Below are 27,465 nucleotides of genomic sequence, written 5' to 3'. Positions count from 1 at the left end.
TTATCATTTCATCACGTTAAAGTATTTTCACCTTAAAATTTAAGAAAATTAAACATTTTCCTGGTATGTTATAACCCACTTACACTTTTAATAGTTTTATTGACTTACCAAAGCAATTCAGATGGGTTTGAACAATTATGGCTCAGTTCCTACAGGGTGTTTTTGTAGGACCGCATTAGGCTGAAAATACCTCAGCAAAATATCGGCGCAACTATCGATTGGCGCACTGCATTGGGGCTGTACTCCCATCCCTAGCCCAGTGCAACAACAAAATTCCAACGCAACGCTAACGAAGTGCAAAAAAAAATCTAAAATTAGTGTATAAAAACGAAAATCGCGTATATTTCTAAATCGTTTTTGCCGTATAGTATGTATAGAACGCAAGCTCATCTAAGTACTGCGTGTGTGCGGTAAACACACATCAATAAGAGTGCGTTTTTGCGTCCCTTTCACCACCCTTCTCTCCTGCTTCCTCTTCTATAACTGTGTCAAATCAGCAACAACAATAAAATATAGAACAGTTCTAGAGCTGAAGCGCGCGTGTGTATGTGTGCGTGTGTGTGAAATGCACAAATTGATAAGCAATTTGATTTAATTTAATCAGATGAAAATCAGCGGAAGCCAAACACAGTTAAAAATAAAAAATTACTAATCCATATAAATAGAATACCCTTGAGTGATTTTGTTAGTCCCATACAATTAATTCAGCACATATTTTGGTTCCGCATTTTTGAAAATATAACGAAGTTCTGCCCAACAAGAGCAGCCACAAAAAGCGGTTTTGTTTGTTTTTCAAGCTCAACGAAAAAAAGAAAAAAAGAAATTCGCTCTCAATCAGCTGTTGTATAGCAGCCGCCTAAGTGCGAGTGAAACAGCTGTCTGCGCGCCAAAATAAAACAACAACACCAAAAGTGGCACAGTGGTTCAAAACCTTGCTAAAGTTAATAATCAATTTATTTTTGTAGCAAACAATATAAAATAAAGGAAATTAAGCGAATTATACAAAGATTTGTTAAGGTAAGTGATCAGCATTCAACTAATTCTAACAAAAATGGTTATTTTTCACATGTTTTTCCCCAAGTTTTTTAAATTGTTTACTTTTAATACGCGTGTGTCCAGATAAGTGAAGTATTTAGAATAAAGTGAAAAATGAGTGATGAAACGAGCGATTCGGGCGGGGCAAGTGCTCCTCTTCCATCGCCAGTTACTGCGGACCCGGAACAGGGAGCCACTGCCTCCAAATTACCGGGTCCCATCAGATCCAATATTCCCACGCCCGCTGCTTCTGCCACTGGAATCCCGCAGCCCAGCAAAATGAAGGCACCATCTAGTTTTGGATCGACGGGTTCCGTTTCCAAAATCGGAAGACCGTGTTGTAATCACACTACTCCCAAATCCGGTCCACCACCAAGAGGTAAGTTTCAGTCGTGCAACATTGCGAACCAGTTAGTAGTATGGCTCAAAGAAAATACATATGTATGTCATTACATATACGCATGACTAAGCGCGGAATTTTAAGAAGTTGTCAAAGGTCTGCATTATCCCTTGGCTTCCTAATTTAGTTATAACCAAGTCTACCAGTTAGATATGTCCATCATTTAGGGCGAGATGAGAATTTAACTATATTGGACACCAGTGGGTATTCAACAAGATCTCCTTTGGAATCATTGTCAACATCACATAAATATTAACATCTCAACTAAGTACATCAATTTCACAATTAAAGAAAAGGGTTTTTACCATTTTTATACGCGAAGAATACGAAAGCCTAAAAAGAGATTTACTTTGCGATAAAATCGCCTTAGAATATGTTTAACTAGTTACAAATAACCGATAATATTTTCACCAAGTGCTCATGAACGTTGATATTGAAAAACATGCCCAAAATGGAAATTGTGGCAAAACAGAAACCCAAACAGAATGGTGAGTTTAACATCGGACTGCATAATGCACTTTACTTCGACATTGAAAAGGGGTCATTCATAATATCTAGTTTACTCCACCTTCAATACCCGAGATTTGACTACTTTTGTATTTCCAACTTTGGCTCAAGCCAGTTGATCATCCACCCACATGGGCACCCACAAGATATAGATTGCTATATACTATAGGCGAATGCAATGATCTAATGAAAACGATGACAGACCCACTCACTTGCTAAAAATATACATACATATGCGCTGACCCCACCCATTTTGAGTGCACTTTTTGCACTACATTGAACTTTGCAATTATTTTAGGAATACACGGATAGATTTATGAAAATTATTCTGAAGGAGCGAAAACATTTATAACATCATCTTGAAATTCCCACCGTCAAGCGTTTCGTTTGGTAAACAAATTCAGTTCAGTTATCTCAATTATTTAATCGTTTAAAACACCAACGCGCAGGTCAAAAATAAACAAAGCAGATTGCCGCCCACTCTCAACTCTCGATCATAATTATAGAGCTGCCCCGAAAAGTGTTTTTTGGGAAGGAGAATTATGGCCAATTAGGCAAGTGCTGCTACCATTTAATTGATCCGCCCAATGCGGCTCATTTCAGGCACGTAACCACACCGCAGCAGTCAACATTCGACGACCCACTAGCCCATATAGCAAACGATCTTCCAAACGATCCATGGATCGATTGACGGGTTTTCTATTTCGCAGGCACACACGTTCCATATCTGATTGGCAGTCGCACCGCAACCGCAAAATCGTAGAAAGCCCCCTGCAATTTTACCCAAAAACGCAAAAATGTGTGTTGTAAGGTTACAGATAAAACTGAGTCACGAGGTGTTTTTAATTCGCACCGATCAAAATAGTTTACACGGGCCTTTGAGCACTGTTTTGGTTTTGATTGAGCTTTGTATTATACGGTTTTATAACTAGTTTGTAAATGGTATTACCAATTTGGCCCATTTAAAAATTAGTTTTAAAATCGTTCAGTGATGGTTTATTGCACATAATTATTGATCCTATTTAAGAAATTAAGTTGTTTGCAAAAGGTATTAAAGGAAAATCTAGTTGGGTTTCATAATAATAAAATAATTTCTTTCCCATTGCGTATATTACTTTTCCATGCCAAGTAGAAGTATATTTTATTTCGTATTACTTGAATTTTATGTGATTTATTATTAATACTATTGATGAAAACCAAGTGATGAGCAAGCTTAACAAAACTAGTTGGACAGTTGTATGCTCTTACTGATAGAGATTTTTCGCGCTGCTTTAAACCAAATCAGTTCCAATCTGAACGCATTGATCGGCTGCTAGATCAGCTTTCTAAAATCTCTCCAACCATTCTAAAAGACACTGTTTGACTATTTGCCAAGTCCCGTCATTTGCCCGGCAACACTCAATGCCAAAAGTCTGCGAAAATCTCGATCAGCTCGAAAGCTCGAGAAAACCTGCCGACCGGCCGGCAATCTTTCTCTACGTCGTTCCCTAATTGAATTTGTTCTGGCGATGACACAGAAAACATACTCAAAACGTATCTGCTAGTATGTTTGTGAGTTGAGATATTTTGAGGTGTTTTTGCGCTGCGCATTTGATGCCGGGTTCCGTTCTCAACTGATCTGATATGAGCATTGCGGTCGTGGAGCTCGTGGATGAGCTTATGTCACTTTTATTGGCTTCGATCGGAAACAAAAGTGGAGTGAGCTTCTCAGCCACCCATAAAACAGAAAGCTCATTTGTCTTCGCATTAAGATAGAATAGAAATCGCGTTCGAGATTGACGTCTAATGGATGAGCATCGTCTGGCGAGGCATTACTCCATTCGATTCTAGATTGAGCCCAGTTCGGTTTACATCACCGACTCTGTGGGAGAGTCAATATTGATGTTATGATTAACCACTTTTTGTCTTACTTATTTGACTTCACATCATTAAGTCGTTGAAATCTTTATAATTGAAGACACGTGTTGAATATTTATACCGAAAACGTCTCGGGTTTCAACCAACAGAAAAACAGTATCTTTTCCAAAAGGAATATATTTAAATTATGCGATTTAAAAGTCGTGTATTTTTCATTCTATTAAATACATGCTTATCTAATAACATTTTCTATTTAACTTTTCGTATATCTTAAGTGTATTTCTATGCGCTGTTTGTGCATTGTCTTAATAGCTGATTCACAGACAAATTTAAAAATAATGGATTCTGATTAACTGGCATTTAGCATCTGGATTCTGTATTACAATCTCGTCAAGCAATTGTTAATTTGTCTTACTACGTGGAAATTTAATAAGACTCAAGCCGTGTTTTAAACTTTACCAAGTGAATCGTATCTTTCAGCAGTCATTTAAATAAATACGAAAAACTGAATCAAATGAACACAAAAAGTCTAAATAACGTCTAATAATATAAAAAATAGTGTTCCTAATTTAATAAATATTTGATATTAGTATACACAGAAGATTCCCTGAAATTCTAAATAAAAAAATTACAAATAAGGAAATAAATTTTCGTTAAATGAAAATAAAAATGTTTAATCTTAACTTATTTTTTTAAAGTTATACCCCAAACCAACAAGGGATATCCTGATATATCAATCTCTTGACTTATCTTCATTATTTTTCTGCTTTTACTGCACTTTCGGATAAAGTGCTAGAAACCATTGAGCGATCGATCAATATAAAATCGAGAAAAAGGAAAATGCAATTGAAGCCATGTGGTAATTCTTTGATTGCTGGATTAACTCAGTTTGGGCGTCCGTGCAAAAGTCGAAAATAAAAACAATTTTTTACGGCTCTTATTTTACGCGACGTTTATTCAATAAAAACACTGAAAGTGTGGAGCTATTGCCACAGTGTCTGCTATTTAACACTGACCAACAAAGCTACGGAGCCGGATTGGCAATCGGCTTCGTTGCTCTCTCGCTGCGAAAAAAAGTTTCTCAAAGTTTGCGCTGGCTTCGCTTCGCGATTGGCTCTCGACGTTCAGTTACTTGAACGACTTTTCGCGTGGCGGACGTGTTTCAGACGCGGAATTGCAGCTCAGATGGCAACCAATTGAACTTGATCGGCTCTATACTATAGCTTATATAGTGAACACGCAAACGAAATTGAAAAATCCATAATAGAAGCCAACTTTAACAGAGAGTAATTTGTTGTTATTCAACTCACATAAGGTGATTTGGCGTGCCAGGAAACTTACAAATGTTAATATTTAAATTCGAAACCGCAATTAAAATATAAGGCTTTCAAAAAAGAACTGTAAAGGCAAAAGTTTTGTAAACCTCTTCTTCCGTCCTTGTCGATGCCTTAAAAGGATGCGAGTTTACTTTAGTGCAAGATATTTTCGGAAACTTTTGTTTTTCATATTTCAGGCGACAGCCTTTGACCTTGGCTTGGTCTGGTTGATAACCAATTGTTAATCAAATTTATTCTTTTGTTCCTATGTGAAACTATGTTTTGGCTTTCAAAACACTGGCCTCATAAATATTTATTTAATTTTGTGTCTTAACCAAACCCAGAATTTTTCATTTTTTTGTTTAATTTGGTTTTATTGAATTTAAAGATAAGATACGGCGTTAGTTGATATCTCTCCTTTAAATTATAACATGTTTAAGTGCTTATCACTTAGCCAATTTTTTTGGGCTTGGCTCATTTCTGTCTACTCAATTTAAGGGGGGGGTAGGGTTTTGAAGGGAGAAAAAAACAGGTTTTTACAGGTTTTTTTTTGGGCGTACGGTAAAAGTAAATTTATTTCTGATTATTGTAGATTAAAGAGTAGTATTTGAACTATATTCTGTGAAATATTGGTTGAAAAATATTGAAAATTGACCGAATGGCAGCAATTCTTCGCAGGCGCCTCAGAAAAAATACATTTTGCGGTGCACGTCATACCTCAGCACTGGATAATCTGATATGAAATACCCAAAGTTTTTCCATCAATTTTTATGTCCCTCTAGGTATCCCTGTCGAGTTTTTCCATTTATTATAATTTTTGAACTTTTTACAAAACTTGAAAGTGAAAATACCGATTTTTGGCCAAAGTTCATGACTATTGTTGTTAATAATAAAAAAATTAAAATCAAAAACGAAAAAATCTCGACAGGGTTACCTCATAAATTATGTAAGGAAATACTGTAAAAAATTTGAGAACGATCGGTTGAATAGATTTTGAGATACAGAGTGCACCGACTCAAAAAACATCGATTTGAGAAAAACGTGTTTAAAGTTTTTGTTGCTGTCTTCCCCGCTGAGGGATTACTCAGGTAGTCGTTCAAGACCCGCCTACTTCCAAAGCTATATCTTTGTGAGTTTTGCTCCGATTGACTTCCTATTTACAGACAACAATCTTGAGTTACTATACTTTCATAATATGCAATTAAAAAAAATCACTTTTTTTGAACCCTCAAAACCCTACCCCCCCCTTAATGGTTGCTATGTTTCGGCAAACGAAAAAGGCCAATCAATTGCTAACCGAAATTACTTGACTTTTACAGCAGTATCACTTCTTTTTTTTTGTAGCTCTAGACTATATTTTGCAGGAAAAACGTGGTTAATTTAAATATAATTAAGGTAGCAAGAAGTTATTTGTAGCGCATTAAAACTAACAGCAAGAGAGCTAGAGTAAAGATATTGTAGGAATGTGCTTTAAAAACTATTTGTTTATTTGTTTTTCTAGAAGCAACGTTTTTTCCAGAAATATGAAAATAATAGAAGAAACGATTTTAAATGCTAGGTTTTGCTTTTGGCATTTGCCCCTATACATATGTACTTTTGGCCCTTTCCATTAGCCATTGTGGATGTACAGAGAACGAAGCTAATTACGGATTTTCCGTTGGCGTCCGCTCGTTCCTGTTTACAAGTACTTACATAAGTAAATTGACGCACAAAAAATTGTAAATGGGCTAAGCACGTGTCCCCAACCTCTCTCTCATTGAAATGTCGGCTAAATCGCCAAGATAACCTTAAGGCATTCTATATCTCCGATATCTACGATAAACTCTAAGCGACAACAAAAGTTTATTTGCCGAAACAGCAATAACAAAGTTCGGTTGCGGATTGTATTGAAAATTTGCGGTTAACCGCTAATTAGATATACAAATTTGCTATTGCTGATTCGTATTTTGACTGAAAGAGACACAAGCGCTGATCGGTCTAAAAATACGTACATATACATATATGCCAAATGGAATGACTTTCACAGCAGCAATATTTGCATATTGCCTAAGACTTTGATTTTTAGTGCAATTCCGTTTTTGTTATATTTGTTTGTGGTTTTGGGGCTCGACGTTGACGTCTTATTGCCAAATCAACTTAGCTTCCACTGGCAGGCAACATATGCAAATTTCAATTTTTGTATTTAGTTGTCTGCAGCTAACTTTCTTTCCGTTTTGCGGCTTTCTTTTCACTGCCACGTTCCGTTCGCATAACGCACATTTTGTCTGTCAATTGTCTAAACATTTTTGACCAGGCCAACTCAAGTTCTTTCATTCGCCTTGGCATTGTTATTGTTAACTGGTATTTTATCAGCTGTTATTATTATTTTGGTTTCGTTTGGACCGGCGCAGCAATGGCCTTTTTTTTTGCTGATAAGGAGAACTTATTTTGAGAACTTATTTTGGGTTTCATTCTCACTTCCATTCTCCCTGTGACATTGCTAGCCCGAAACTCTACAACTTTTGCTGTTGCCACGCTATCTTTGAATTAGAACTGAGCGTGAGATCCGCACATTATTTCGCTAGGTAGTGAAATAATTACTCATTTTGGATGCTGATTACTTCTAAAATAACAGAGAATCGGAATGCAAGATGTCTTGATAAAAGGAGAATTTAATCTAAAATCTTATAAGCAAATATAGAATTTTAATGAACTTACCGTATCTGAAGAGATTTTACTTTAGAATGAAAAGGTCTTGAAAATGAGTTTCTGGATATGTAAAAATTATGTATATACATATACGGAGGTATATATTTGTATGCTTAATAGTTATTATTAATAATTAATATTTATGGGTAAATATTGATAGTAAATAAGGCATTTTACAGTTTGAAACGTAGAAGCTGATTAATAAGTGAGTTTACAAAAGCTCGAGGCTACTGCTGCTTACACAAATGGAATAAAAAAAACAGGCTGACTTTGTATTTAGAACCAGACATTCACATAAAGATTACACAATCCACCTGTAAAAACTTGTGGGCGTGTGGGAGCGATGTTATAGAGCCTTTTGAAGGCATCACCTTGACAGACTGATCATCCCATCTGTCCAACTGAGATACATACCCATATACTTCACACCAAGTTCCAAACACATTCTATATACCTCTGTATATTTGCTGTGGATCCCGCCACCGGCAATAATGATCTGTCGTCATTCCACTCAATTTAGTCGGTTTGTTTACACAATTTTATTGTTGCCGTTGGCGTTTGTTATATTTGATTTATATTTATATATGTTTTTAAAGCTCCTCAATGAGCTCAGCTTGGTATTTGTTCTAGAATTGTTGCCATAGACAGGGCAACTTTTCGTGGGTGGTTTATGTGGCGTATGAGTAATGCGCGTTGCTGTTTGATCACGTATACGCACCTTTGCACCCTGCTAGTTTGCATTGTACTTTGTATGACACTCATTTAAGAGCATTTAATTGCGGTAAATGTTCCCCGCCTTACTGCGTTTCACACGCCTTGAAAATGATTTTTATTTATTGTTTCGCCTGTTTTCTTTGCTTTTCCGCCGGCGGCACCTTTTACTTTTTTTCACTGACTTCCCCGGCAATTAAATTACAGTTTCTTTGACTAAACACAAATCGGTAATGAAAAGAGAAAAAATGAAAAAGGTGTAACCACCTTTGGTTAATTAATTTTTATGGTCCGCACCCGGTTTTTTTTTCGATTATGAAATGATATTTCAGTTTGCACCTGTTTAGCTTGAAAATCTTTTCAAATGATTTATTGTCAAAACTGAGTGAACCAAGTCTTTCTCTGGATTTTCGTGTAAACAAACCTATTATTGCCTCCATTTCTATTCCGCTCTTTTTTTTTTTTGTTAGCTTAGTTTTGTCCAGCTTATTTGTTTGGTTTCATTGTGAAGGTACTTTTCTGCTTCTAATAAATTTTCGTAAGCTTAATAGAAGTGCTCATTAAGAAAAGTTAATGGATCCTAGAATATAGTAAATTACTTCATTAAAAAAGAAAAGGAAACTAAAAAATAAATTTCATACTTTTTATACAAGAAATACATTTACCTCTTTAGTACTTTTCTGGTTTAATCAAGTACCAGCCAAGTTCAGCTCAAATGCTTAACAAATAAAATTTAAACAACAATTTTAATCACTTTTTCTCATTTTTGTGGTCATTTTCAGTGTTCTCCATGTTTGTCCATTGTTTTGCTTACACTTCAATGCTTTTAATTATTTCGTATGCAATAAAAGAACAGCAAAAGCAAAAGTCAAATAAATTAACACGTCACTTACACAATTCTCGGACCGAACACTTAAAGTCTCGCTTGGAATAGCCTCAAGTGCTAAGTTAAAATGTTCAACAGAAATGCGTACTTTAATATATTTTTTGTAGTAAACGATTTAACGAGTACTGCTCAAGAGCCTTAAATGTATAAATGAGGTTTGAAGAAGTAGGAGAAAACGCTTTCCTATCAACAGACCTTCATGATAAAGACTTAAAAGCCTAAGAATTATTGATAATTTATTTCTACCCAAAGTATAAACAAAATACTAATTAGATGTTTAAATAAATAATTCAATAGCAACTCCACGATAATTAAAACTTTAGTGGCTCCCATTTCAGATGATGGATGATGAACTCTTCTTTAATTATGACATTAATGTCCATTTTGAACTTTTAAATACAGTTATAAACTGCGACACACACACCCACTTGTTAAAGTCTCCGATCGAGCCATCCATCCAAAAAAAAATTCCAATTGCAATTATGTGTGGGTTGCAAAACCATCATATTTTATGGCAACTGACCAAATACAAACCAATTTACTTTCAGCATTCTTTGCGGTGGCTTTTTAGCCATAAGTTTCTGAAGAGTCTCTTTCATAATTTGAAAAAGCAAACAAACAATAATTAAGTTGTTTTTGCTGCCTATCTCAAAATCTTAAACACACGCGCCCGTTGGAATATTAATTATTCACAAATAAAACATAAAAACACTCAAGTTGCAACTCACCTCGTTAGGTTGTTAATTATGGGTATGGTAAATAAAATTTTTGATTGCAGGTGGAAAAGTCAAATGTCAATTTGAGTTTGAAATTCTGTTTTCTTTCGTTTTTTGTAGGTCATTAAGGGGTGTCTGGTTTCATTCTCTTAAATAAACTTGTTTTTTTAGATTTTGATGGATTGCTTTAGGTAATATGCAAATGTACATATGTTGCCTAAACGTCTTGAAGATGTGTTTCCAAAGGGGAATTCTATAAGATCAATTTTATAGTCTTTGTGTATTGTGGATCAGGGGATTGTGGATATATGTACATATACTATATACGTTTAAAATACATTTATAAAAAATCAATTTTAGCTATTCATATTCTCGTGTGAAACTAACCAAATTTTAAATTCGGCACAATAAAAGGAGTAGCAGTTCCTTAACAGAGTTAAAAATGTTGTACATAACTGCAGACATTTGAGTCTGCGGAAACGGTTTGCAAAGCTGCCTATAAGTTTTATTTCCTTGAAGCCATTCCAAGAAAACCTTCACCGAACACTCTCCCAGTTATCTAATCTCTTTAAAATGAAATAAGACTCTTTTTGGGGTGGGGAGGTTGATCTGCCGGAGCGACCCATAGCTAATTGCCACTTTGCACTTTACATTTTCTTTTGCCTTTTATTTTAAACATATTTTGTTTGCTGAGCTTTCTGGGCCCGTTACCATGGCCTGAATTCGCTTGGTTTAGCCCCCAGCCCTTAGCTGTAATTATAATTTAATTTTAAGCTAATATGTTTTGTGCTGTTTAATTTGCCATGCTCACTTTGCGTTCCTGGCGCTTGTTTCCTTTTTTTCCGTTTTTCATTTTATTTTTAGAAACCGCCAGCATGAGTCGTGAAAGCGATGACAATTTAAGTTCGATCAATTCGGCTTATACAGGTAAATATGTTTTTACGTTTCACTTATATTTGGACTGATGCATTCAATTGTTATTTTAAATTGGCTTCTTTTCAATGCGTTTCATTTAATCTCGTCCCATGACATAATTAATTTATAATTAATTTTCAATTAATTGCTTGTTAATGTGGGCGAAATTAACACATCTGTTTTAACACTTTTTTGGGCATAACATTGTTCGTTTCGGAATTTAATGATATTAATTTGCAATGCATAACGACGTCTTAACCATATCGTTGAATATTACGCCGCTATTAATTCATTGACATATTAAGATAGAAGGTCAGAACTTATCAACAATAGGTAAAGGTTCCAAAATAATCTAAACAAATAAAAACATATCAAGAATTAAAATTTTTTAAAAAACTGAAACTACAGTTATCTGAAGAAATTAATTATCCACTTTTACGCGAAATAGATCTGAAGATATAGTTTCTATAAATAAGAAAGTTAAACCGAAATTCATAAATGGAACTGTATACATATTGAATATTATCAGACATGTTTACGTTTACCGACCTAGAAATCATTTCCATTTAATTGAGAATTCGAATACCTCAATGTAATTTTTGTTAACCCTGAAAAACACACTGTTCCTTCCTCCCCTCACTTTTGGTTCAGTGATCTCCCAACGAACAACAGGCATTCCATTGTCTATCTACTTATCTATTTGTGTATGCAATATTTTCCCTCATATAGGAAAAATGTCAAGTCTAGTTCCCAGATTGTATCTATCTACCAATCAAAGACCTATCAAAGTCAACCGTAATCAGTCATAATTTGAATCGTTTTTTACCTTAGCCGTAGGGCAACTTCATTAGGCTAAAAACGTCTTTAAAGTCGCAATGTTCATTGAAATGTTCATTCAACTGTCTGCCCTTCTGCCACATGTGTTTTTGTATTGTTTCGCATTCGAAACACGTTCTAAACTTAAACAAATTTTAATTGTAATGCGAAATACGCGACTCGAACAGACGCCCAACCGGATTTTTTTTGGGTATTTACTATATAGCATACATCTATAATTTATAATATATGGGACACGCCTTTACGCGATCAGCCCGATCAGGTCACGTAAGCATCTTCATCTGAAAAACCAGTTTTCTATTTGGTGAAATTCTAGTTTGTCGCACAAAGATTCCTGTTGAAAACATTTAGCAGTTTAAGTAATGGCAAATAAATATTCAGATATATGCATTGTCGATGCAATTATTGTGTGCCCAGAACAATGAGCAAATTAAAATCGATTGAGATAAAAAATGCTAGATCAGGAACAGTGGCCATATTTTAAAGCGAATGTATAACTATTGGGAAACACTAATTCAAGATGCCCGGAAATACAAAGATACAATCAGGGCTTGTAAGTAAATAACTTTAAGCCACACCCCTGAGTAAAAGTTGTATTTATAACCGTGCTATATTTACCAAGATTGATTCCCTCATTAAAAGCTTCACTGTAACCACCCGTGCAGTTCAGTTGAAATATTGGTTCAGCCCACAGTGATCAGGACTTAGAGATCGGCAATCAGCAGCTAAAAATCAGTTTTCGTCGCCATTTCCCACAAACACTCGCACATGGATTTGCATCTAACATGCCGAAAAGTCATGTAAATTATACGCAGTAAATTATTGTGGGGTTGTGAAAAACTACTCGACATGTGGGTAGCCAAAGCTGCAGGTTTAAAAGACAGGGTAATACACTGATAAATATATTTAGGATTGGGAAAAAATAGAATCCAATTATCTTATGAAAGTATCCTTCATTTATAGCAGAATCTATATATTGTGTATATCTATAATTGTGTGGTTCACAATTCACAAAAGGATTAACAGACTTTTTCGCCGTGTAGAAACCCACATTAAAACGGTTTACGAATCGCTTAGAACTGCATTGCAGCCTACACAGGGAGATAGAAACGATGAGGAGGAGTCGGGAAGGTGGTTCACAAAGCTGCACAGTTTAGTTTAATTAAATGTTGGTTAATCATCTCAAAAGATAATGTGCTATTGACATGGCCAGCACTGTTGGCTCTGTTCGCTGATTTATCGCCGGTTAGCGCGCGATCGATCCGCCATAAATGGCTGGCGAAATATTTGTTTTCGATTTCGACGTATCTCCCTGGCTGCTTCATTTTGGCCAGAATCGTGGGCAAAGTGGGTCGTAGCCGGGCCGGGTTGGCTTTTGGCCAAGTCAAGTCAACTATCGACGGCGCCACACTCCACTTGGCGTTGGCCTGGTGAGCGGTGCTCTTTGATGATTCATCTGTCAGATACATGAGTTCATTAGCAGCACTGACGCTGAATGTCAACTGCAAGGAAATTGTTTGTCATCTATGTGCGTGCGTATTTTTAGAATGACGACTTTTCACAGTTAAATGCTGCAAATTAAGTGAGGCGGGGGAAAGGTGTTTCAATTAGCGAAGGTAAAGTCAAGTCGGATTTATTGCCTGGCATTGGCAGCTTTTTCATTACATAAATACCACTACATAAAATACTAGTAACCGATATGAATACAGAACAAAAAAACTAGTGATTAGTGAAAGTTTGCAAAATAATTGTTTTTTTTTAAATTTATTTGAAAAAATTGGGAACCACTCACAAAAATACACCTACAAACTGTTACAACGCCCAATTGTGATAATTAAAAAAAGTTGTTACGAGCATGTAGGATACAGAAAATAAATTGCTACCGTCATGATGTATAATAGCAAATAATAACAAATTGTCTTGCACGATCGACGAACGGTAGCGAACGCCAGCATATATGTATCTGCCAGATACAATATACTCGCAATTGAACCTTGAAGCCGGCTGGTCTGGCCAACTCATGTCATGTCACGGCTGGGCCAACGCAATCGGTTGATTAGCCAAAAGCAGTGGTCCCCGAGATATGAAGCCGGTCGAAAGCATCTTCAACACACTCGTACTTAAGAGGAGCATGTCTGGCGTAAATTACAAATGAAGAAAAATTAAAAAAGAAACGGGGAAAATAAGCGCAATTTGAACTGGCAAAACACAATTAACTACATGACGTAGACCCGCTGAGGTTTTCATATCCCACAACTGAAAATGGCGCTAGTGCTAAAGAGAGTGCTAGTGTAGAGAGAGCCAATTTTAAAAACCTAACTTTCATGTTTTTAGTTCGTCAGCAGTTTTTTTTTTCCTGTGCATCAAAGAGTAAGCGGATACCGAAATCGTGGAATTGATAAATTGAAATCTTTTCTCGATCTCCTTCCTTTCGGCAGCATATCTTTTGTCCGCTGCAATTGTGCTTTTAAATCTGCAGCTGTCTGTCATTCAATGGCTTTGAAAACGTTACCAAACTGTCGACAATTTAATTGATTTATGCTTTTATAACTCTTTCTCGTGGAGTTTTGGCAAAAGTGTGAATGGATTTTGAAAGTTGCAGTTAAAAGAGACAATACATTACACACCAATATCAATAAGCATTGGACACACACAATTTTGTGAAAGAATGTTACAATGGTTTACTGATGCATAAATTGATTTTATAGCATGTAATTAAAAAAAAACGTAAAAGGTACTTTTTTGCATGTGTTGTTTTTATAACATCTATACGGCAAACCAGGAGAAATTTTATAAGCGTTTTTCATTAAAATCATATAGCAAGCACACGCCAAACTCTTTCTCAATCCATACTTATAGATACATACATACATATATTTTGAGCTTAATAACATCTCAAATTACCGTTCGCTGTTTTCTGTGCTGGCATCTAACCTTTACCACAACTGCTTGCGGCCAAGATCTTATTAAAGACAAGAAACCTTAGCACACAAGCTGCCGAAAAACTTTCACAACCCAAAAGAGCAAATTGGGACTAACACAAATGCGCTAATTTTTAACCAATACCAATATAATATATATACATATGTATATAAACAAAATACATATATAACAATGAGGGAAATGTCAGGAAAACTTGCTGCACAGCTTGCTCACTTAACACCCACAACAGAAAAACACAGCGAAATGCTAAACAATTGCAAATGCATTTTATGGAAATTCGGGGCGACTTCGTGTATATATGTACATCTGTATATCTACAAACCCGTCCTGTCTATAGATCTCTATCAAGAGACTGTCATGCGCTTTACGCGATCTTCACTCTCACCCACATCCGACTGGGATCGCTTTTCGCCCGCTCGACGCTCGCAAAAATCGGAGGCTGGAAGTCGCTCATCTTGTAAGTTCTTGGCCACCATCGCCATTGTGCCAGCCGCATGTATCTTTAAATGGTATTTCGTATCTGTATCTGTATCTTTTCTGTTTGTCTGTTTTGCTTTCGTTACTGCTTGTTGTTTCCCAACGCCAAGATGATTATTATCTAGAAGCCACTGGGCGGCGTCGCAGCTCAGGTAAGCATTCGCTACGATTGTGGGTGGACATAAATGAAACGCAAATGTATCTTTGAGTTATCCACAGGATTTTGAATGGGAAAACCATGTGTGGTAAACCATTGTTGACGTTTTTTTTGTATTTTTTTTAACATGTACTGAAAATACTTTTGGTTGCTGTATCTTGTAGCTGCAGAGCGTGTCTAGTTCCAACCATTTGCGCAGGTGGCTGGCGTTTTTGTATCTATGCATCTAGGCCAGTTGCTCGCTCCTTAAACGGTCATTCTGCAGAAACGTTAGGAGCGCAAATTTATGGCCAAACTGTCAAAATAATTCCCATGCAGATGACATATGTATATCTCGGCATCTTCGGTAGCCCCAAGTATTGTCAGATCAACAAGGCCTAATGAGCCACTACAAACGTGTTTAATGTTACCTCTCACTGTGGGCGTAATTGCGCCTCTAATGAGCCAGTGCTGTGACAATATTTACACTGAATTAACGTATCAAGTCAAGGTCTTTATGGGGTTAACTATGTGCACTTTATTTTATTTTATAGTTGCCAAATTAAATTGGCCACGTTTGTGGACTAACGAATTTGGGGCAAAATCGTTACGGTTTTAATGTTAATCAAATTGATGAGGAAACGTAATCCATAAAAAAACATGAAAAATTATTAAAATAAATGGGGAAAACTTTGAACAAGATTGGCGTAACTTATTATTTCTTGGGTTTATGTTAATTTTAGTGAAGGGATTTGATTATTTCTGTTTATTTTCAATGCCACCAGAAATATATATTCATATAATAGGTTACCATCAATTTATTTATTTAAAAAAGTAAAAATAAATATAATGGTACCGGATTTATTATAACCAGTTGTTTTAATTTTTATTTTAAACGTAAAACGTGATATGCCATATTTTTTAGTAATGCAGCAAAAACCTATTCATAAATTCAACAGTTAGCATAATAATTTCACATTTAAAAGAAAATGCCAATATATTTTATATGAACTTATCTGTAATGTCACTGAAATGCAGTTTGAAGTCCAGTTCATTTTTAACAACGGCAATGGAAAATTATGAGCAAGTTGCCATATCTAATAGATGTGGGTGGATGCAGTCAACAGCAAAATTAAATTAACTGGCACGACAGCCAAACTTGGCAAAATGTTGTTATGACTTCACTGAGCTGGATGCAATTTTTATTTAGCTTTATAATCCGCTTGTTTCCTGTAATTTTCCACTTAATGGTTTTCCCCCAGACACATTAAATATAAATGGGTATTTAAAAGTGAAATCGGAGGGATTTCATTGCCACTTTTAACATAGATGTGGAATATTGAACAGCTTGCAAATGTCAAGTTTACACTGCTGAAATCCGTCTAAATAATTTATATTCATTATGCGGGGGATCGTTCTCAATGGTTTTCCATTGAGCAGGCGATATGCAAATATGCCAAATGACATCATACCCAAGTGGAACCCAGATAAAGAATGAACTGTATTGGAGAGATAAATGAAAACGCAGTCTAGCCAATTTTAGCATTGTTTTTAGACAGTATTATGATTGATGACCCAACGGGTTATACTAATGGACCCCCCAACTTGATATTATTATTGCTTTCCCATCGGACAGATCACAACAGCGCCGTGCTGACAGCAAACACAGAGCAGTTCATCATTGGCCAGCGGGTTTGGCTGGGTGGCCTTCGCCCCGGACAGATTGCCTACATTGGAGAGACACACTTTGCACCCGGCGAATGGGCGGGTGTTGTTCTGGACGAACCTAATGGTGAGGATGGGCTCTATATTATCTCTCTCAAAAGACCTTATTAGAAGTCAATGCTTTTTCTAGGTAAAAACGATGGCTGTGTGTCGGGCAAAAGGTACTTTCAGTGCGAGCCGAAACGAGGCATTTTCTCACGCCTCACTCGTCTTACCACATATCCCATGTCCGGAGCCCAGACGCCGACCTCTCCATTGGCCAAAAACTCCCCGGACAGATCGCGCACGGTTTCCCCTACTGCGAGTGTTCGCAGCTCGATGCTTCGCAGTCCCGGCATTGGAGGCAGTAAGTTATTTGATTTACGAATAGGATAAAGCTGAAACTTTACAAAAACCTGTGGATCTCTAGAAAATGGAATGGCTGTGGGTGATCGTGTGATTGTGTCCTCTGGATTTGGCAGTCGACCTGGTATCTTACGCTATTTGGGAGAGACACAGTTTGCTCCCGGCAACTGGTGCGGTGTGGAATTGGATGAGCCTAGCGGCAAAAACGATGGAGCTGTGGATGATATAAGGTATACCCATAAAAAGTGACAGGAGATCCACGAGCTTACCAACCCCCATTGCAGATACTTTGAGTGCAAGCCCAAGTACGGGGTGTTTGTACCTATTGCGAAGGTTTCGCTGTCGCCGTCGTCCAAGAAAACGCGACTTTCGAGGACCGGATCAAGGGAGTCGCTCACCTCGATTGGCACCATGAACAGCATCGCCACCACGGCTACGTCGCGCATGCGCATGAATGCTCAGGTATAAGCGGTGACCTCGAAAGGATCACCCTCACCGCCCACTTCTCCCACAGAAAGAACACCCACAGTACCTTAAAAAACACACACACAAATACCGTTAAAAGTTCTGGTTCTGTTCTCTGTTTATTTCTATATTTTACCCATTAACCTACTTGTTAATTTATTTCGAGCCCTGCTACTAACGCGTTCCAATTCTAATCGCAAAATCCCTTCCGTTCCTAGCAGCGCAAGTCGAGCACGCCCGTTAAGCCAATTTTAGCGACGCCGAAAAGCCAATTTTCCATGCAGGTATGCTAACTGTTCTACAAGATCCACAAATAAATTGTATGGTATTCGCTGTTGGTTTTTCCTTTTCGCCGTAGTCGCTGTTAGCAAACCCAGCCCATTAACGTTAAAATTTATGGTTTGGCTATTACGTATTACCTATAACCTATTGCAAATTAGGCTATAAAATGTATAAAGGTTTTGACGTTAATGGATCTATGCAATGCCTTCTTCTGTATAAATGTGGTCTAACCCTTAGATAGTAAGCGTATAACTAACATAAGACACTAACCTACACAGAACACAACACTAAAGACACATCCCCAAGCAAAAAACCCCACCAATACAAACTATGTAAATTAATAATAAATGTATGCCTATGAAGTCTAAATGCATTTTATACCATGTGTTTGAGTTGGTTTATATATATCACAATGTACAATAAAAATATTTAAATACTTCCTGCACGCTTTCGCTGTTCAAGTGTTGATCGTTCAATGTTTTTGTTAAATTTGCTTTTTTTTGCATGTGTGTTCGCTGTCGCCGGTAAAAGGTAAAGTTACGACAAAGTAATGAGTGTTTTTGCTACCAGCCGCACCCTATATACCTGTACATACACCCACACTATATATGTATCCGATTCTGTATCTATATTCTCCTGTATCTCTCCTTCTTGTATCGTTATTTGTGTGCCCAGGCATCTCATAAAAGCTTGCTTTGTCCTCTCTGTGCTCTGTTTATTTTTTGGTCGATCGATCGACTTTGTAGGATCTGCTGCGCGAGAAGCAACAACATGTGGAGCAGCTGATGGTGGAGCGCGACCTGGACCGCGAGGATGCCCAGAACCAGGCGCTGCAGCTGCAGAAGAACATCAACGAGGTAATTATTTTCACCGATACCATGTACGCTCCGCTGCCCTATGCGGATAGATCGCGACCCTATCGACCCGCCAAGAAGCCGAGGGTTAAGGTTCCACAGCAACAACACGTCTGGGTGCCCACCACCCTCAGCAGCAGCATTACCACCAGTACTAGACCAACCATATCAGCAGCCGCATGCAACAGACAGCCTCTGCAGCAGCAGCAACAGATATTGCAGCAGCAACAGCCACATCTGCATCAGCAGCAGGCCAAGCCAAAGAAAGTTTGGTTTTGCGATAAAAAGAAACTCTTTCCACTTGGCTGATTCGAGTGTCGGGCCCAGTCAATGTTTGCGCAGTCATTTGTGCAGTTTCGGTTTCAATTAATTGTGTTTTGTTTTCGTTTGATTTTATTTTTGCATTGCACCCGCGCTGGCTGTTTACAAAACAAACATACACAACCATTTTCACTTTTTCTTGATTTTTCACAGATGTTTTTATGATTTTGCCCATTGTCGTGTGTTTATTTGTTGTTGATTTAACTGAAACTCATCTAATTTTTCGCACGTTTTGTTTTTTGTTTTGTTCCTTAACCACAGTGAAGATACAACTCATCTCCAATTGTCAGTCATTTTCCCAAACTGATTCATCAAATTAACTTGGAACGCTGAGAAGAGTACAAATTTCATAGGTTTAACTAGGCATAAAAGGTTTTGGGGGTTCAACAGCATATAACTCGGTCAAAATTCGTCTAACATTGGGTTAAGGTTATTGCTGAAGTGTATACAACCTAAATTGATTTTACATCAACTTGTATGCATACATTTTATAATTAATATTCTTGCATTTTGTGCTGGCGCAATATTTTTTTTTACCAATAACTTGCATCCGCGAAGATTGAATGTGCTTAAGATAACATTTTGTTTTATTTTCCATCCAAAGGAAATTTTTATGAGTCCATCTCAGTGCAGATACACCGATTTTACACCTACATTTTCATGTACGCAATCTGAAAATTACAGCAAGAAAAACGCAAAATACTTCTTGTTAATTATTTGCATTGTTTGTTAGCACTTTTGCACTGTTAGCTTACCCACACAGTGCTTCTGAAAAAAAATCTGGCACCCAAATATACCCTATTATGGCTAAAAGTTCCCTATATAAATGTGCTTTTCGCAACAGCTTTTGGGGTTTCTCTAGAATACGACTGTCTTGGATGATGGAGTTTTGTGCTTTCTGTTTGGTTTTGATTTCAATAAATTGTTTGTGTTTATATTTATATGCGGATACGTGTTAGACTTTTCTATTTGTCGAGCGCACTTTGAGTTTGAGTGTTAAATTAGCAACAAAATTATCACCTGAAATCCCAGGTCCACGCCACACCAAATCCATATTTCCTTACCCTTCTCATCCACTGAGCTCCATCCTTTTTAACGCAAAACCAAAAAGATAATCTGACTACCAATTTGACCAAAATTAAGCTGGCCCTTTGGAATTGAAATTCTGTTTGCACAAGACTATTTTTGTATGATTCTTATAGCAAATACTGATCGAAGCGGATCGCTGGAGACGCCTGATAGCGAGACATAGCATAAAGGTATCCGATCTGCGACGCGAGTTCCGCGGCTGGTCCGGAAAACACGAGAGTCACTGCATCCTGCACAGTGTCCTGACACCGCTGCGCATCAAGTAGAAATCCGGAAGAGAGGGATGGGACCACAGTGCTCAAAACTATTCGATTCGATGATTTTTGAATTAACTTTCTTCGCACCGAGAAAGGAACCACTGAAGACAAAGTTGAAGTCTGCACAGCGTTTTAAGCTGATACAACCAAATAAAGAATTAAAGATCTTTAAAATAATGAAAAAAGGAAACCCTAAAAACCGAAAGCCAAGCAAAAAACCAAAATGAATAAAATAAACTTAAATGGTTTAATTGCCGAAAAAATATAAAAACGAAATTAAAAAGTAAAAATCGGATAGTGGAAAAGTTGACTGACAATTTTCGATTGTTTTGACGAAAGCGAATTTTTCTTGCTGTTGGTTTAGTTATTACGATATATACGAAATACACTTAAATACTATCTACATATATAAAGAAAAATACATTAACAATATGCAAATCATTTTTATAATCTTCAAATGCTGTTTTATTTATGGTCTAAACATGAGTGCTAATCTCCTTTCCTATTTCTTTGACCCTTCGATCCTCAGCTGAAAGCAAGAATCGTTGAATTGGAGTCGGCACTGGGCGATGAACGAAAGAAAACTGAAGAGTTGCAGTTCTCCATAGACGAAGCCCAGTTTTGTGGCGATGAAATGAATGTAAGGCCGAACAGAAGTCGCGTGTGGAAATGTACATTGTTTTGTAATAGGTAGCGTAAGAGCTTTGTGAAATTGAAAAGTGGGTTTCAGATATCCTTACAAGTTAACTATATTCGCTCTTATTTCGTTATCTAGTTTGTTATATTTGGTAATGCTGAATGTCGTTAATCTCTTTCTTAAATTCTGAAATCATTAAGAGACGTAAGGCTCATAACACAGTTTTTATATATAAGTTTTGTAACATTTTTTTAAATATTATAAGCTGTAAACTAAGCTCATCAAGCTTATTGCGTTACCTGAATCCAAAAGTATGCTATATAAAAATTGGCAAACGAACTCTACTAGGTAAAAATGATTGGTGGCGGCTAAACATTACGCCACCCACTCAAAGATCGTAGATAATACAATAGAATATGACAAACTATGCAAAATAAAAATTGAAATATAGTCTCCAATAATAATATTGTCTTTTACGGTAATTAAGTGGAATAGGTCATATATCTTCAGGGGAAATAAATGAATAGAGCTAGCTAATGTGCATTTCCATACTACACTAAAAACCCCTACTAATAGCATAATTCCTGTATAATAGGCTCAGTCCCAGGTGTACAAGGAAAAGATCCATGATCTGGAGTCAAAAATCACACAACTGGTGTCAGGTAAGAAAGAACAATTATGTTTTAATTTCATGTTTCAATTTCATGCGAAAAATGCGTAATACTCGTACCTTCCTTGGTGCATCCTCCTTAGCTACGCCAAGTCTACAAAGTATACCACCTCCCGCTCCGCCCTCAGATGATATGACGTTGAAGGAGGAAATTGTCAAGTTGCAGGAAAAGATGGGCATTCAGCAGAAGGAGATTGAATCGCGGATTGCGGAACAGCTGGAAGAGGAGCAGCGATTGAGGGAAAATGTGAAATACCTACAGGAACAGAACGCCACTCTACAGACGGAGTTGGTGTCCAAAGATGAGGCCCTGGAGAAATTCTCCCTCTCGGAGTGTGGTATCGAGAATCTCCGGAGGGAACTTGCACTTCTCAAGGAGGAAAACGAAAAGCAAGCTGAGGAGGCTCAGGCTGATTTCACCCGAAAACTGGCCGAGAAATCCGAAGAGGTGTTAAGAGTAACCTCTGAACTGCAGAGCTTGAAAGCAGCAACCGATACCCTGGAAAGCGAAAGGGTTAACAAAACCGATGAATGCGACATTCTTCAAACCGAAGTCCGAATGCGGGATGAGCAAATCAAAGAGCTTGCCCAACAACTTGATGAGGTTACCACACAACTCAATGTACAAAAAGCGGATAGTTCCGCTCTGGATGATATGCTTCGGTTGCAAAAGGAAGGCACTGAAGAAAAGTCGACTCTTTTAGAGAAAACCGAAAAGGAGCTAGTTCAAATCAAAGAAGAAGCTTCGAAAAACCAACACGAAAAAGAACAACTTGAAAAACAGTTATCAGAGTTAAAGCAATTGGCAGAACAGGAAAAACTAGTCAGGGAAAAGACTGAAACTGAAGTCAATCAAATAGCATTAGAAAAAAAAACCGTAGAACAGCAATTGGCATTAAAACAAAACGAACTTGAGGAATTCCAAAAGAAACAGTCAGAAACAGAAGTTTATCTTCGGGAAATCAAAGATATTAATACCCAGAAGGATTTAGAATTAGTTGAATCTGGTGAGTCCCTTAAAAAAATTCAACAGCAATTAGAGGAGAAAACGCAAGCCCATGAAAAACTGCACGCTGATTGGGAAGAGCTAAAGAAAAATCAAGAGACGATCATAAAGCAAAAGGAACAGGAGCTACAGCAAATCGAAAGCAAGTCTGCTGAATCCGAAGGTTCTTTAAAGGCCGTACAAGTTCAACTAGAGCAACTTCAGAAACAGGCCACCGCATCTGGAGAAGAGGGATCCAAAACTGTAGCAAAATTGCACGATGAGATTAGCCAGCTTAATTCCCAGGCTGAAGAAACTCAGTCTGATTTAAGATCTACGCAATCGAACTTGGAAGCTAAAACCAAACAATTGGAGTCTGCAAATGGCAGCCTAATAGAGGAAGCCAAGAAGTCCGCCAATCTGCTGGAACAGATCATCAAACTTAAATCTGAAGTGGAGGAGACGCAGGCAGCACTCAGCTCATGTCATACGGATGTGGAATCCAAAACTAAGCAACTTGAGGCCGCAAATGCAGCTTTGGAAAAGGTCAACAAGGTAAGTCTGTGCTATAAACAAAGATATTATATATCTTATACTCCTTTGATTAAACAGGACTACGCGGAATCCCGAGCGGAGGCTTCTCATCTGCAGGATCAGGTGAAGGAAATCACCGATACGCTGCATGCTGAGCTTCAAGCTGAACGTTCGTCCTCCAGCGCTCTCCACACTAAGTTGTCCAGGTTCTCGGATGAATTAGCTACCGGTCAAAAGGAACTGACGAGCAAGGCCGATGCTTGGAGCCAGGAGATGCTGCAAAAAGGGAAAGAGCTGCAGGAGCTGCGACAGCAACTTCAAGATAGTCAAGACTCGCAAACAAAGCTGAAAGCAGAGGGAGAACGGAAAGAAAAGGCTTTCGAAGAATCTAATAAGAATCTTCAAGAAGAAGTCACTAAGGCCAAGATGGAGAATCTAGAGTTAAGCACTAGCACACAGGCGACCATAAAAGACCTGCAGGAGCGTTTGGAAATCAACAATGTGGAGCTTCAGCACAAGGAAAAAATGGCTTCCGAAGATGCGCAAAAAATTGCCGACCTTAAGACCCTTGTGGAAGCCATCCAGGTGGCTAATGCCAATATATCAGCTACCAATGCGGAGCTCTCCACCGTATTGGAGGTTCTTCAGGCGGAGAAAAGCGAAACGAATCACATATTCGAGCTCTTTGAAATGGAAGCGGATATGAATTCAGAGCGGCTGATTGAAAAAGTTACTGGGATGAAGGAGGAACTAAAGGAAACCCATCAGCAACTGGATGAGCGACAAAAAATGTTCGAGGAGCTCGAAGAGGAATTCAAGCAAGCTCAGCAAAGTGAACAAAATTTGCAACAGGAGTCTCTGACTTCTAAGGAGCAACTTACTGAATTACGACAGTCTGTGCAAGAACTTCAAGATTCAGTAAAGCAAAAGGAAGAACTTGTCCAGAACCTGGAAGAAAAGCTGAGGGAAACCAGTTCCATCATAGAAGGCCAAAGCACTTCCTCTCAGGAAGTACAAGTAAAGCTAGAAGAAGCTCAAAGGATTGAAAAGATGCTACTTGAAGAGGGTACCAAATTGAACGACCAACTGCTGCAGCAGCAAAAGACCCATGTCGAACTGTCTGAATCCCTTAGGGAAAAAGAAGAACTTGTACAGAACCTAGAGACAAAATTAAAAGAAAGCAGTGTTCAGTTGGAAAGCCAAACTTCTTGCTCAAAGGAAACCCAAGATAAATTGCTGGAGTCACAGCAGAAGGAGAAAAACTTGCAGGAAGAGGCTGCTAAATTATCCGGTGAGCTGCAGCAAGTACAAGACGCCAATGGAGAAATAAAGGATTCGTTAGTAAAAGTGGAGGAACTAGTTAAGGTGTTGGAGGATAAACTCCAAGCAGCCACCTCCCAGTTAGAGTCCCAGCAAGCGGAAAATAGGGAACTCCAGGAGTTGCTAGTGAAATCTCAAGAGAAAGAGGGAAATTTACAAGGAGAATCTCTGGCAGTCACAGAGAAACTACATCAACTGGAGCAAGCAAATGGGGAGCTTCAGGAGTCTCTAGGTAAAAAGGAGAACAGTCTTAAGGAACTTGAGGGGAAACTTCGAGAAAGTGGTGCTTTATTACAAAGTCATCTGAAAAGCCACAACGAACTTCAGGATAAGTTAGAAGTGGCCCAGCAAAAGGAGAGGCTTCTTCAAGAGGAAACATCTAAGTTGGCGGAGCAACTGAGCCAATTAAAGCAGGCTAATGAGGAGCTCCAGAAATCCCTTCAGCAAAAACAGTCACTTTTAGAAAAGGGTAATGAATTCGACACCCAGCTGGCAGAATATCAGAAAGTTATCGACGAAATGGATGATGCTTCCTCCGTTAAAGCTAAGCTGCTGGAACAGCTTCAAAGTAGAGTTGTGGAACTGGAGGCCGCACTTCATCAAGCCAACGAGTCCCAAAAGACTGCTTATTTGGAAACTAAGGAACTGAGGCGCAAGCTAGAGTCGCTGGAACTGGAGAAGTCCAGGGAGATTTTGAGCCTTAAGTCTCAGATGAATGGAGCGAGCAGTCGGTCCGAAAAGGGAGATGAACTAGAGGTGGGTTTCTTTCTTTAAAGAAAATATTAAATATTTTGTAAATAATGGGCTTTGCTCATTTCTAGTCGCTGGACACCGAAACCAGTCTTGCCAAAATCAACTTCCTGAACTCAATTATTGCTGACATGCAGCAGAAAAATGATGCACTCAAGGCTAAGGTGCAGACCCTTGAAACCTTGCCAATGGATTTCACCAAGTGAGTTTCTTTCTTTTCTTTAAGGATGCGGTTTGTTTAAGCAATTCCGTTTTTAACTCTGTAAAGATAAAGGTGTATTTATTAAAATTAATGTCTGAAATTTAGTATCTAAGTATCGCAATAATGGATTTTGTGGAATGTGACTTGAAATTATATTTGTTATTTATATGCTATATTTAAGACCTCATGCCTTCGATGTCCTGACCAAGCGCAAGCCGGCTCCCAGACTTTTCTGCGACATCTGCGATGAGTTTGATCAGCACGAGACAGAAGACTGTCCAATCCAGGCTAGCGATGATCGGGACTACTCCCCACCGCCTTCCGAGTCCAATAACAACGAGAAGGAACGGAAGCTGCCGGCACCCAGGAAATACTGTGATTCCTGCGAGGGTAAATACAATTAAATATGCTATACAATATCTAAGTTGACCGACATCTAACAATTGTCAATTGCAGTTTTTGGCCACGATACTAGCGAATGTGCCGATGATGAAACCTATTAGCTCTAGTTAAATTCTAAATTATTATTTCCATTTTACTTTGTTTTAGACTCTATAGCATAACCATGTTTTGCAATATCCATCAGATGAGATAACTTTTACCTCAGCAGCGCTTCACTCAATCACACAAAGAACATTCTCTATTTCAAATTGTGATCTTGCGTTATGCACACATTCATGGATAGTAGTCTATTTTAAATTGTTTTATTTATTGATACGATTCGTGGCAAACTCACAATCGATTGTTTTCGTAATTTTTGAGTGTAAACATAGTGTAAAAAATAAAATCAAGAACGTGGAAAAAGAACCGTACATCATTTTATTGGGTATTCATAAGACTAAGGATTTTATTGGTAATTTTATGATTAATCGCCGCCCTCCTTCTTCTCCTTGATGGCGTCCTGGAATGAGAGGAGTATGGATATAAGAAATTATTATTAAAGGGATATTTCTGGGACAGATGGTATGTAATACTTTGAAACGCTCTTCGAAGAGGGATAATTCTGCTAGAAGATCGGTTATGGCATTCATGAAGGCTTCTTGCGGAGAGTAATCGGCCGTAGTCTGGATGCGGATAACGAACTTGTGCTCCAGAGGATGGGGAACCTTGTAGCCGGCAAACAAGACATTGGGGTCCTTCAGCAGTTGGCTGCAGAGAATGCAAATTTAATTTGTAATCAGCAGGGCTTATGCAGCAACATACTTGCGGATCATGTTTCCCAGAGTGTGATCCTCTTTGTTTATGGTGAATATAGCCGCATTGGTCACTTTGGTGTCCAATTCCTTGATTATTCTGCAGATGCGCCAAAACAAACACAAATACGGGTTACAGGTGGTCAATTGGGGAGGTCCGTTATGTGTACTCACTTTTTCTCGCCCTCATAGAGCAGAAATGACTCGAAGGTCGGAGGTGCGTTCATTTTGATGCCTTATTTTTCGTTAGTTAAAGCAAATATAAAAATTGTTTATTAAAATCAGCAGCACGCTCAGCCAAATTCTCCGGCACAGTGTTGAACAACGTCCAAGTGCAAGGCACGCTGGAGAAGCTATGTATTTCTAGCTAAAAGTAGCTAGAAACCCATAGCTAATTCTTTTGGCATACTAC

The 27,465-nt window shown here is 37.9% G+C and overlaps 2 protein-coding genes across 18 annotated transcripts; one reads left to right on the top strand and one right to left on the bottom strand.

Annotated features, from left to right (window-relative positions):
- Positions 1-275: 275 nt before the first annotated feature.
- Positions 276-26,667, top strand: LOC120444615 (restin homolog). 17 transcript variants are annotated; one of them, XM_039624400.2, is made up of 18 exons: positions 276-1,017; positions 1,082-1,414; positions 10,981-11,043; positions 15,149-15,268; positions 15,399-15,440; positions 17,061-17,216; positions 17,280-17,495; positions 17,559-17,724; positions 17,779-17,956; positions 18,181-18,243; positions 18,988-19,098; positions 21,292-21,402; positions 21,995-22,061; positions 22,153-23,609; positions 23,667-25,664; positions 25,730-25,860; positions 26,042-26,250; positions 26,317-26,667. In XM_039624400.2, the coding sequence occupies exons 2-18, from the start codon at positions 1,150-1,152 to the stop codon at positions 26,361-26,363; spliced, it is 5,400 nt and encodes a 1,799-aa protein (XP_039480334.1). In that variant the 5' UTR covers positions 276-1,017; positions 1,082-1,149; the 3' UTR covers positions 26,364-26,667. The 17 variants fall into 17 exon arrangements, with proteins under 17 accessions (XP_039480334.1, XP_039480335.1, XP_039480333.1 ...); XM_039624401.2 differs by having other exon boundaries at positions 18,178-18,243; positions 22,198-23,609; XM_039624399.2 differs by having other exon boundaries at positions 18,178-18,243.
- On the bottom strand, positions 26,657-27,384 carry LOC120444621 (DNA-directed RNA polymerase II subunit RPB11). Its single transcript, XM_039624424.2, has 4 exons — positions 27,228-27,384; positions 27,064-27,153; positions 26,835-27,009; positions 26,657-26,761 (listed from the first exon to the last, which is right to left on the bottom strand). Exons 1-4 carry the CDS (start codon positions 27,278-27,280, stop codon positions 26,726-26,728), a joined length of 354 nt encoding a protein of 117 aa, XP_039480358.1. The 5' UTR covers positions 27,281-27,384; the 3' UTR covers positions 26,657-26,725.
- Positions 27,385-27,465: the final 81 nt, after the last annotated feature.

Source organism: Drosophila santomea, chromosome 2R, assembly GCF_016746245.2.
Source record: "Drosophila santomea strain STO CAGO 1482 chromosome 2R, Prin_Dsan_1.1, whole genome shotgun sequence".
In the NCBI taxonomy this organism is placed as follows: Eukaryota; Metazoa; Arthropoda; class Insecta; order Diptera; family Drosophilidae; genus Drosophila; species Drosophila santomea.
This window is presented reverse-complemented; position numbering and strand designations above follow the sequence as displayed.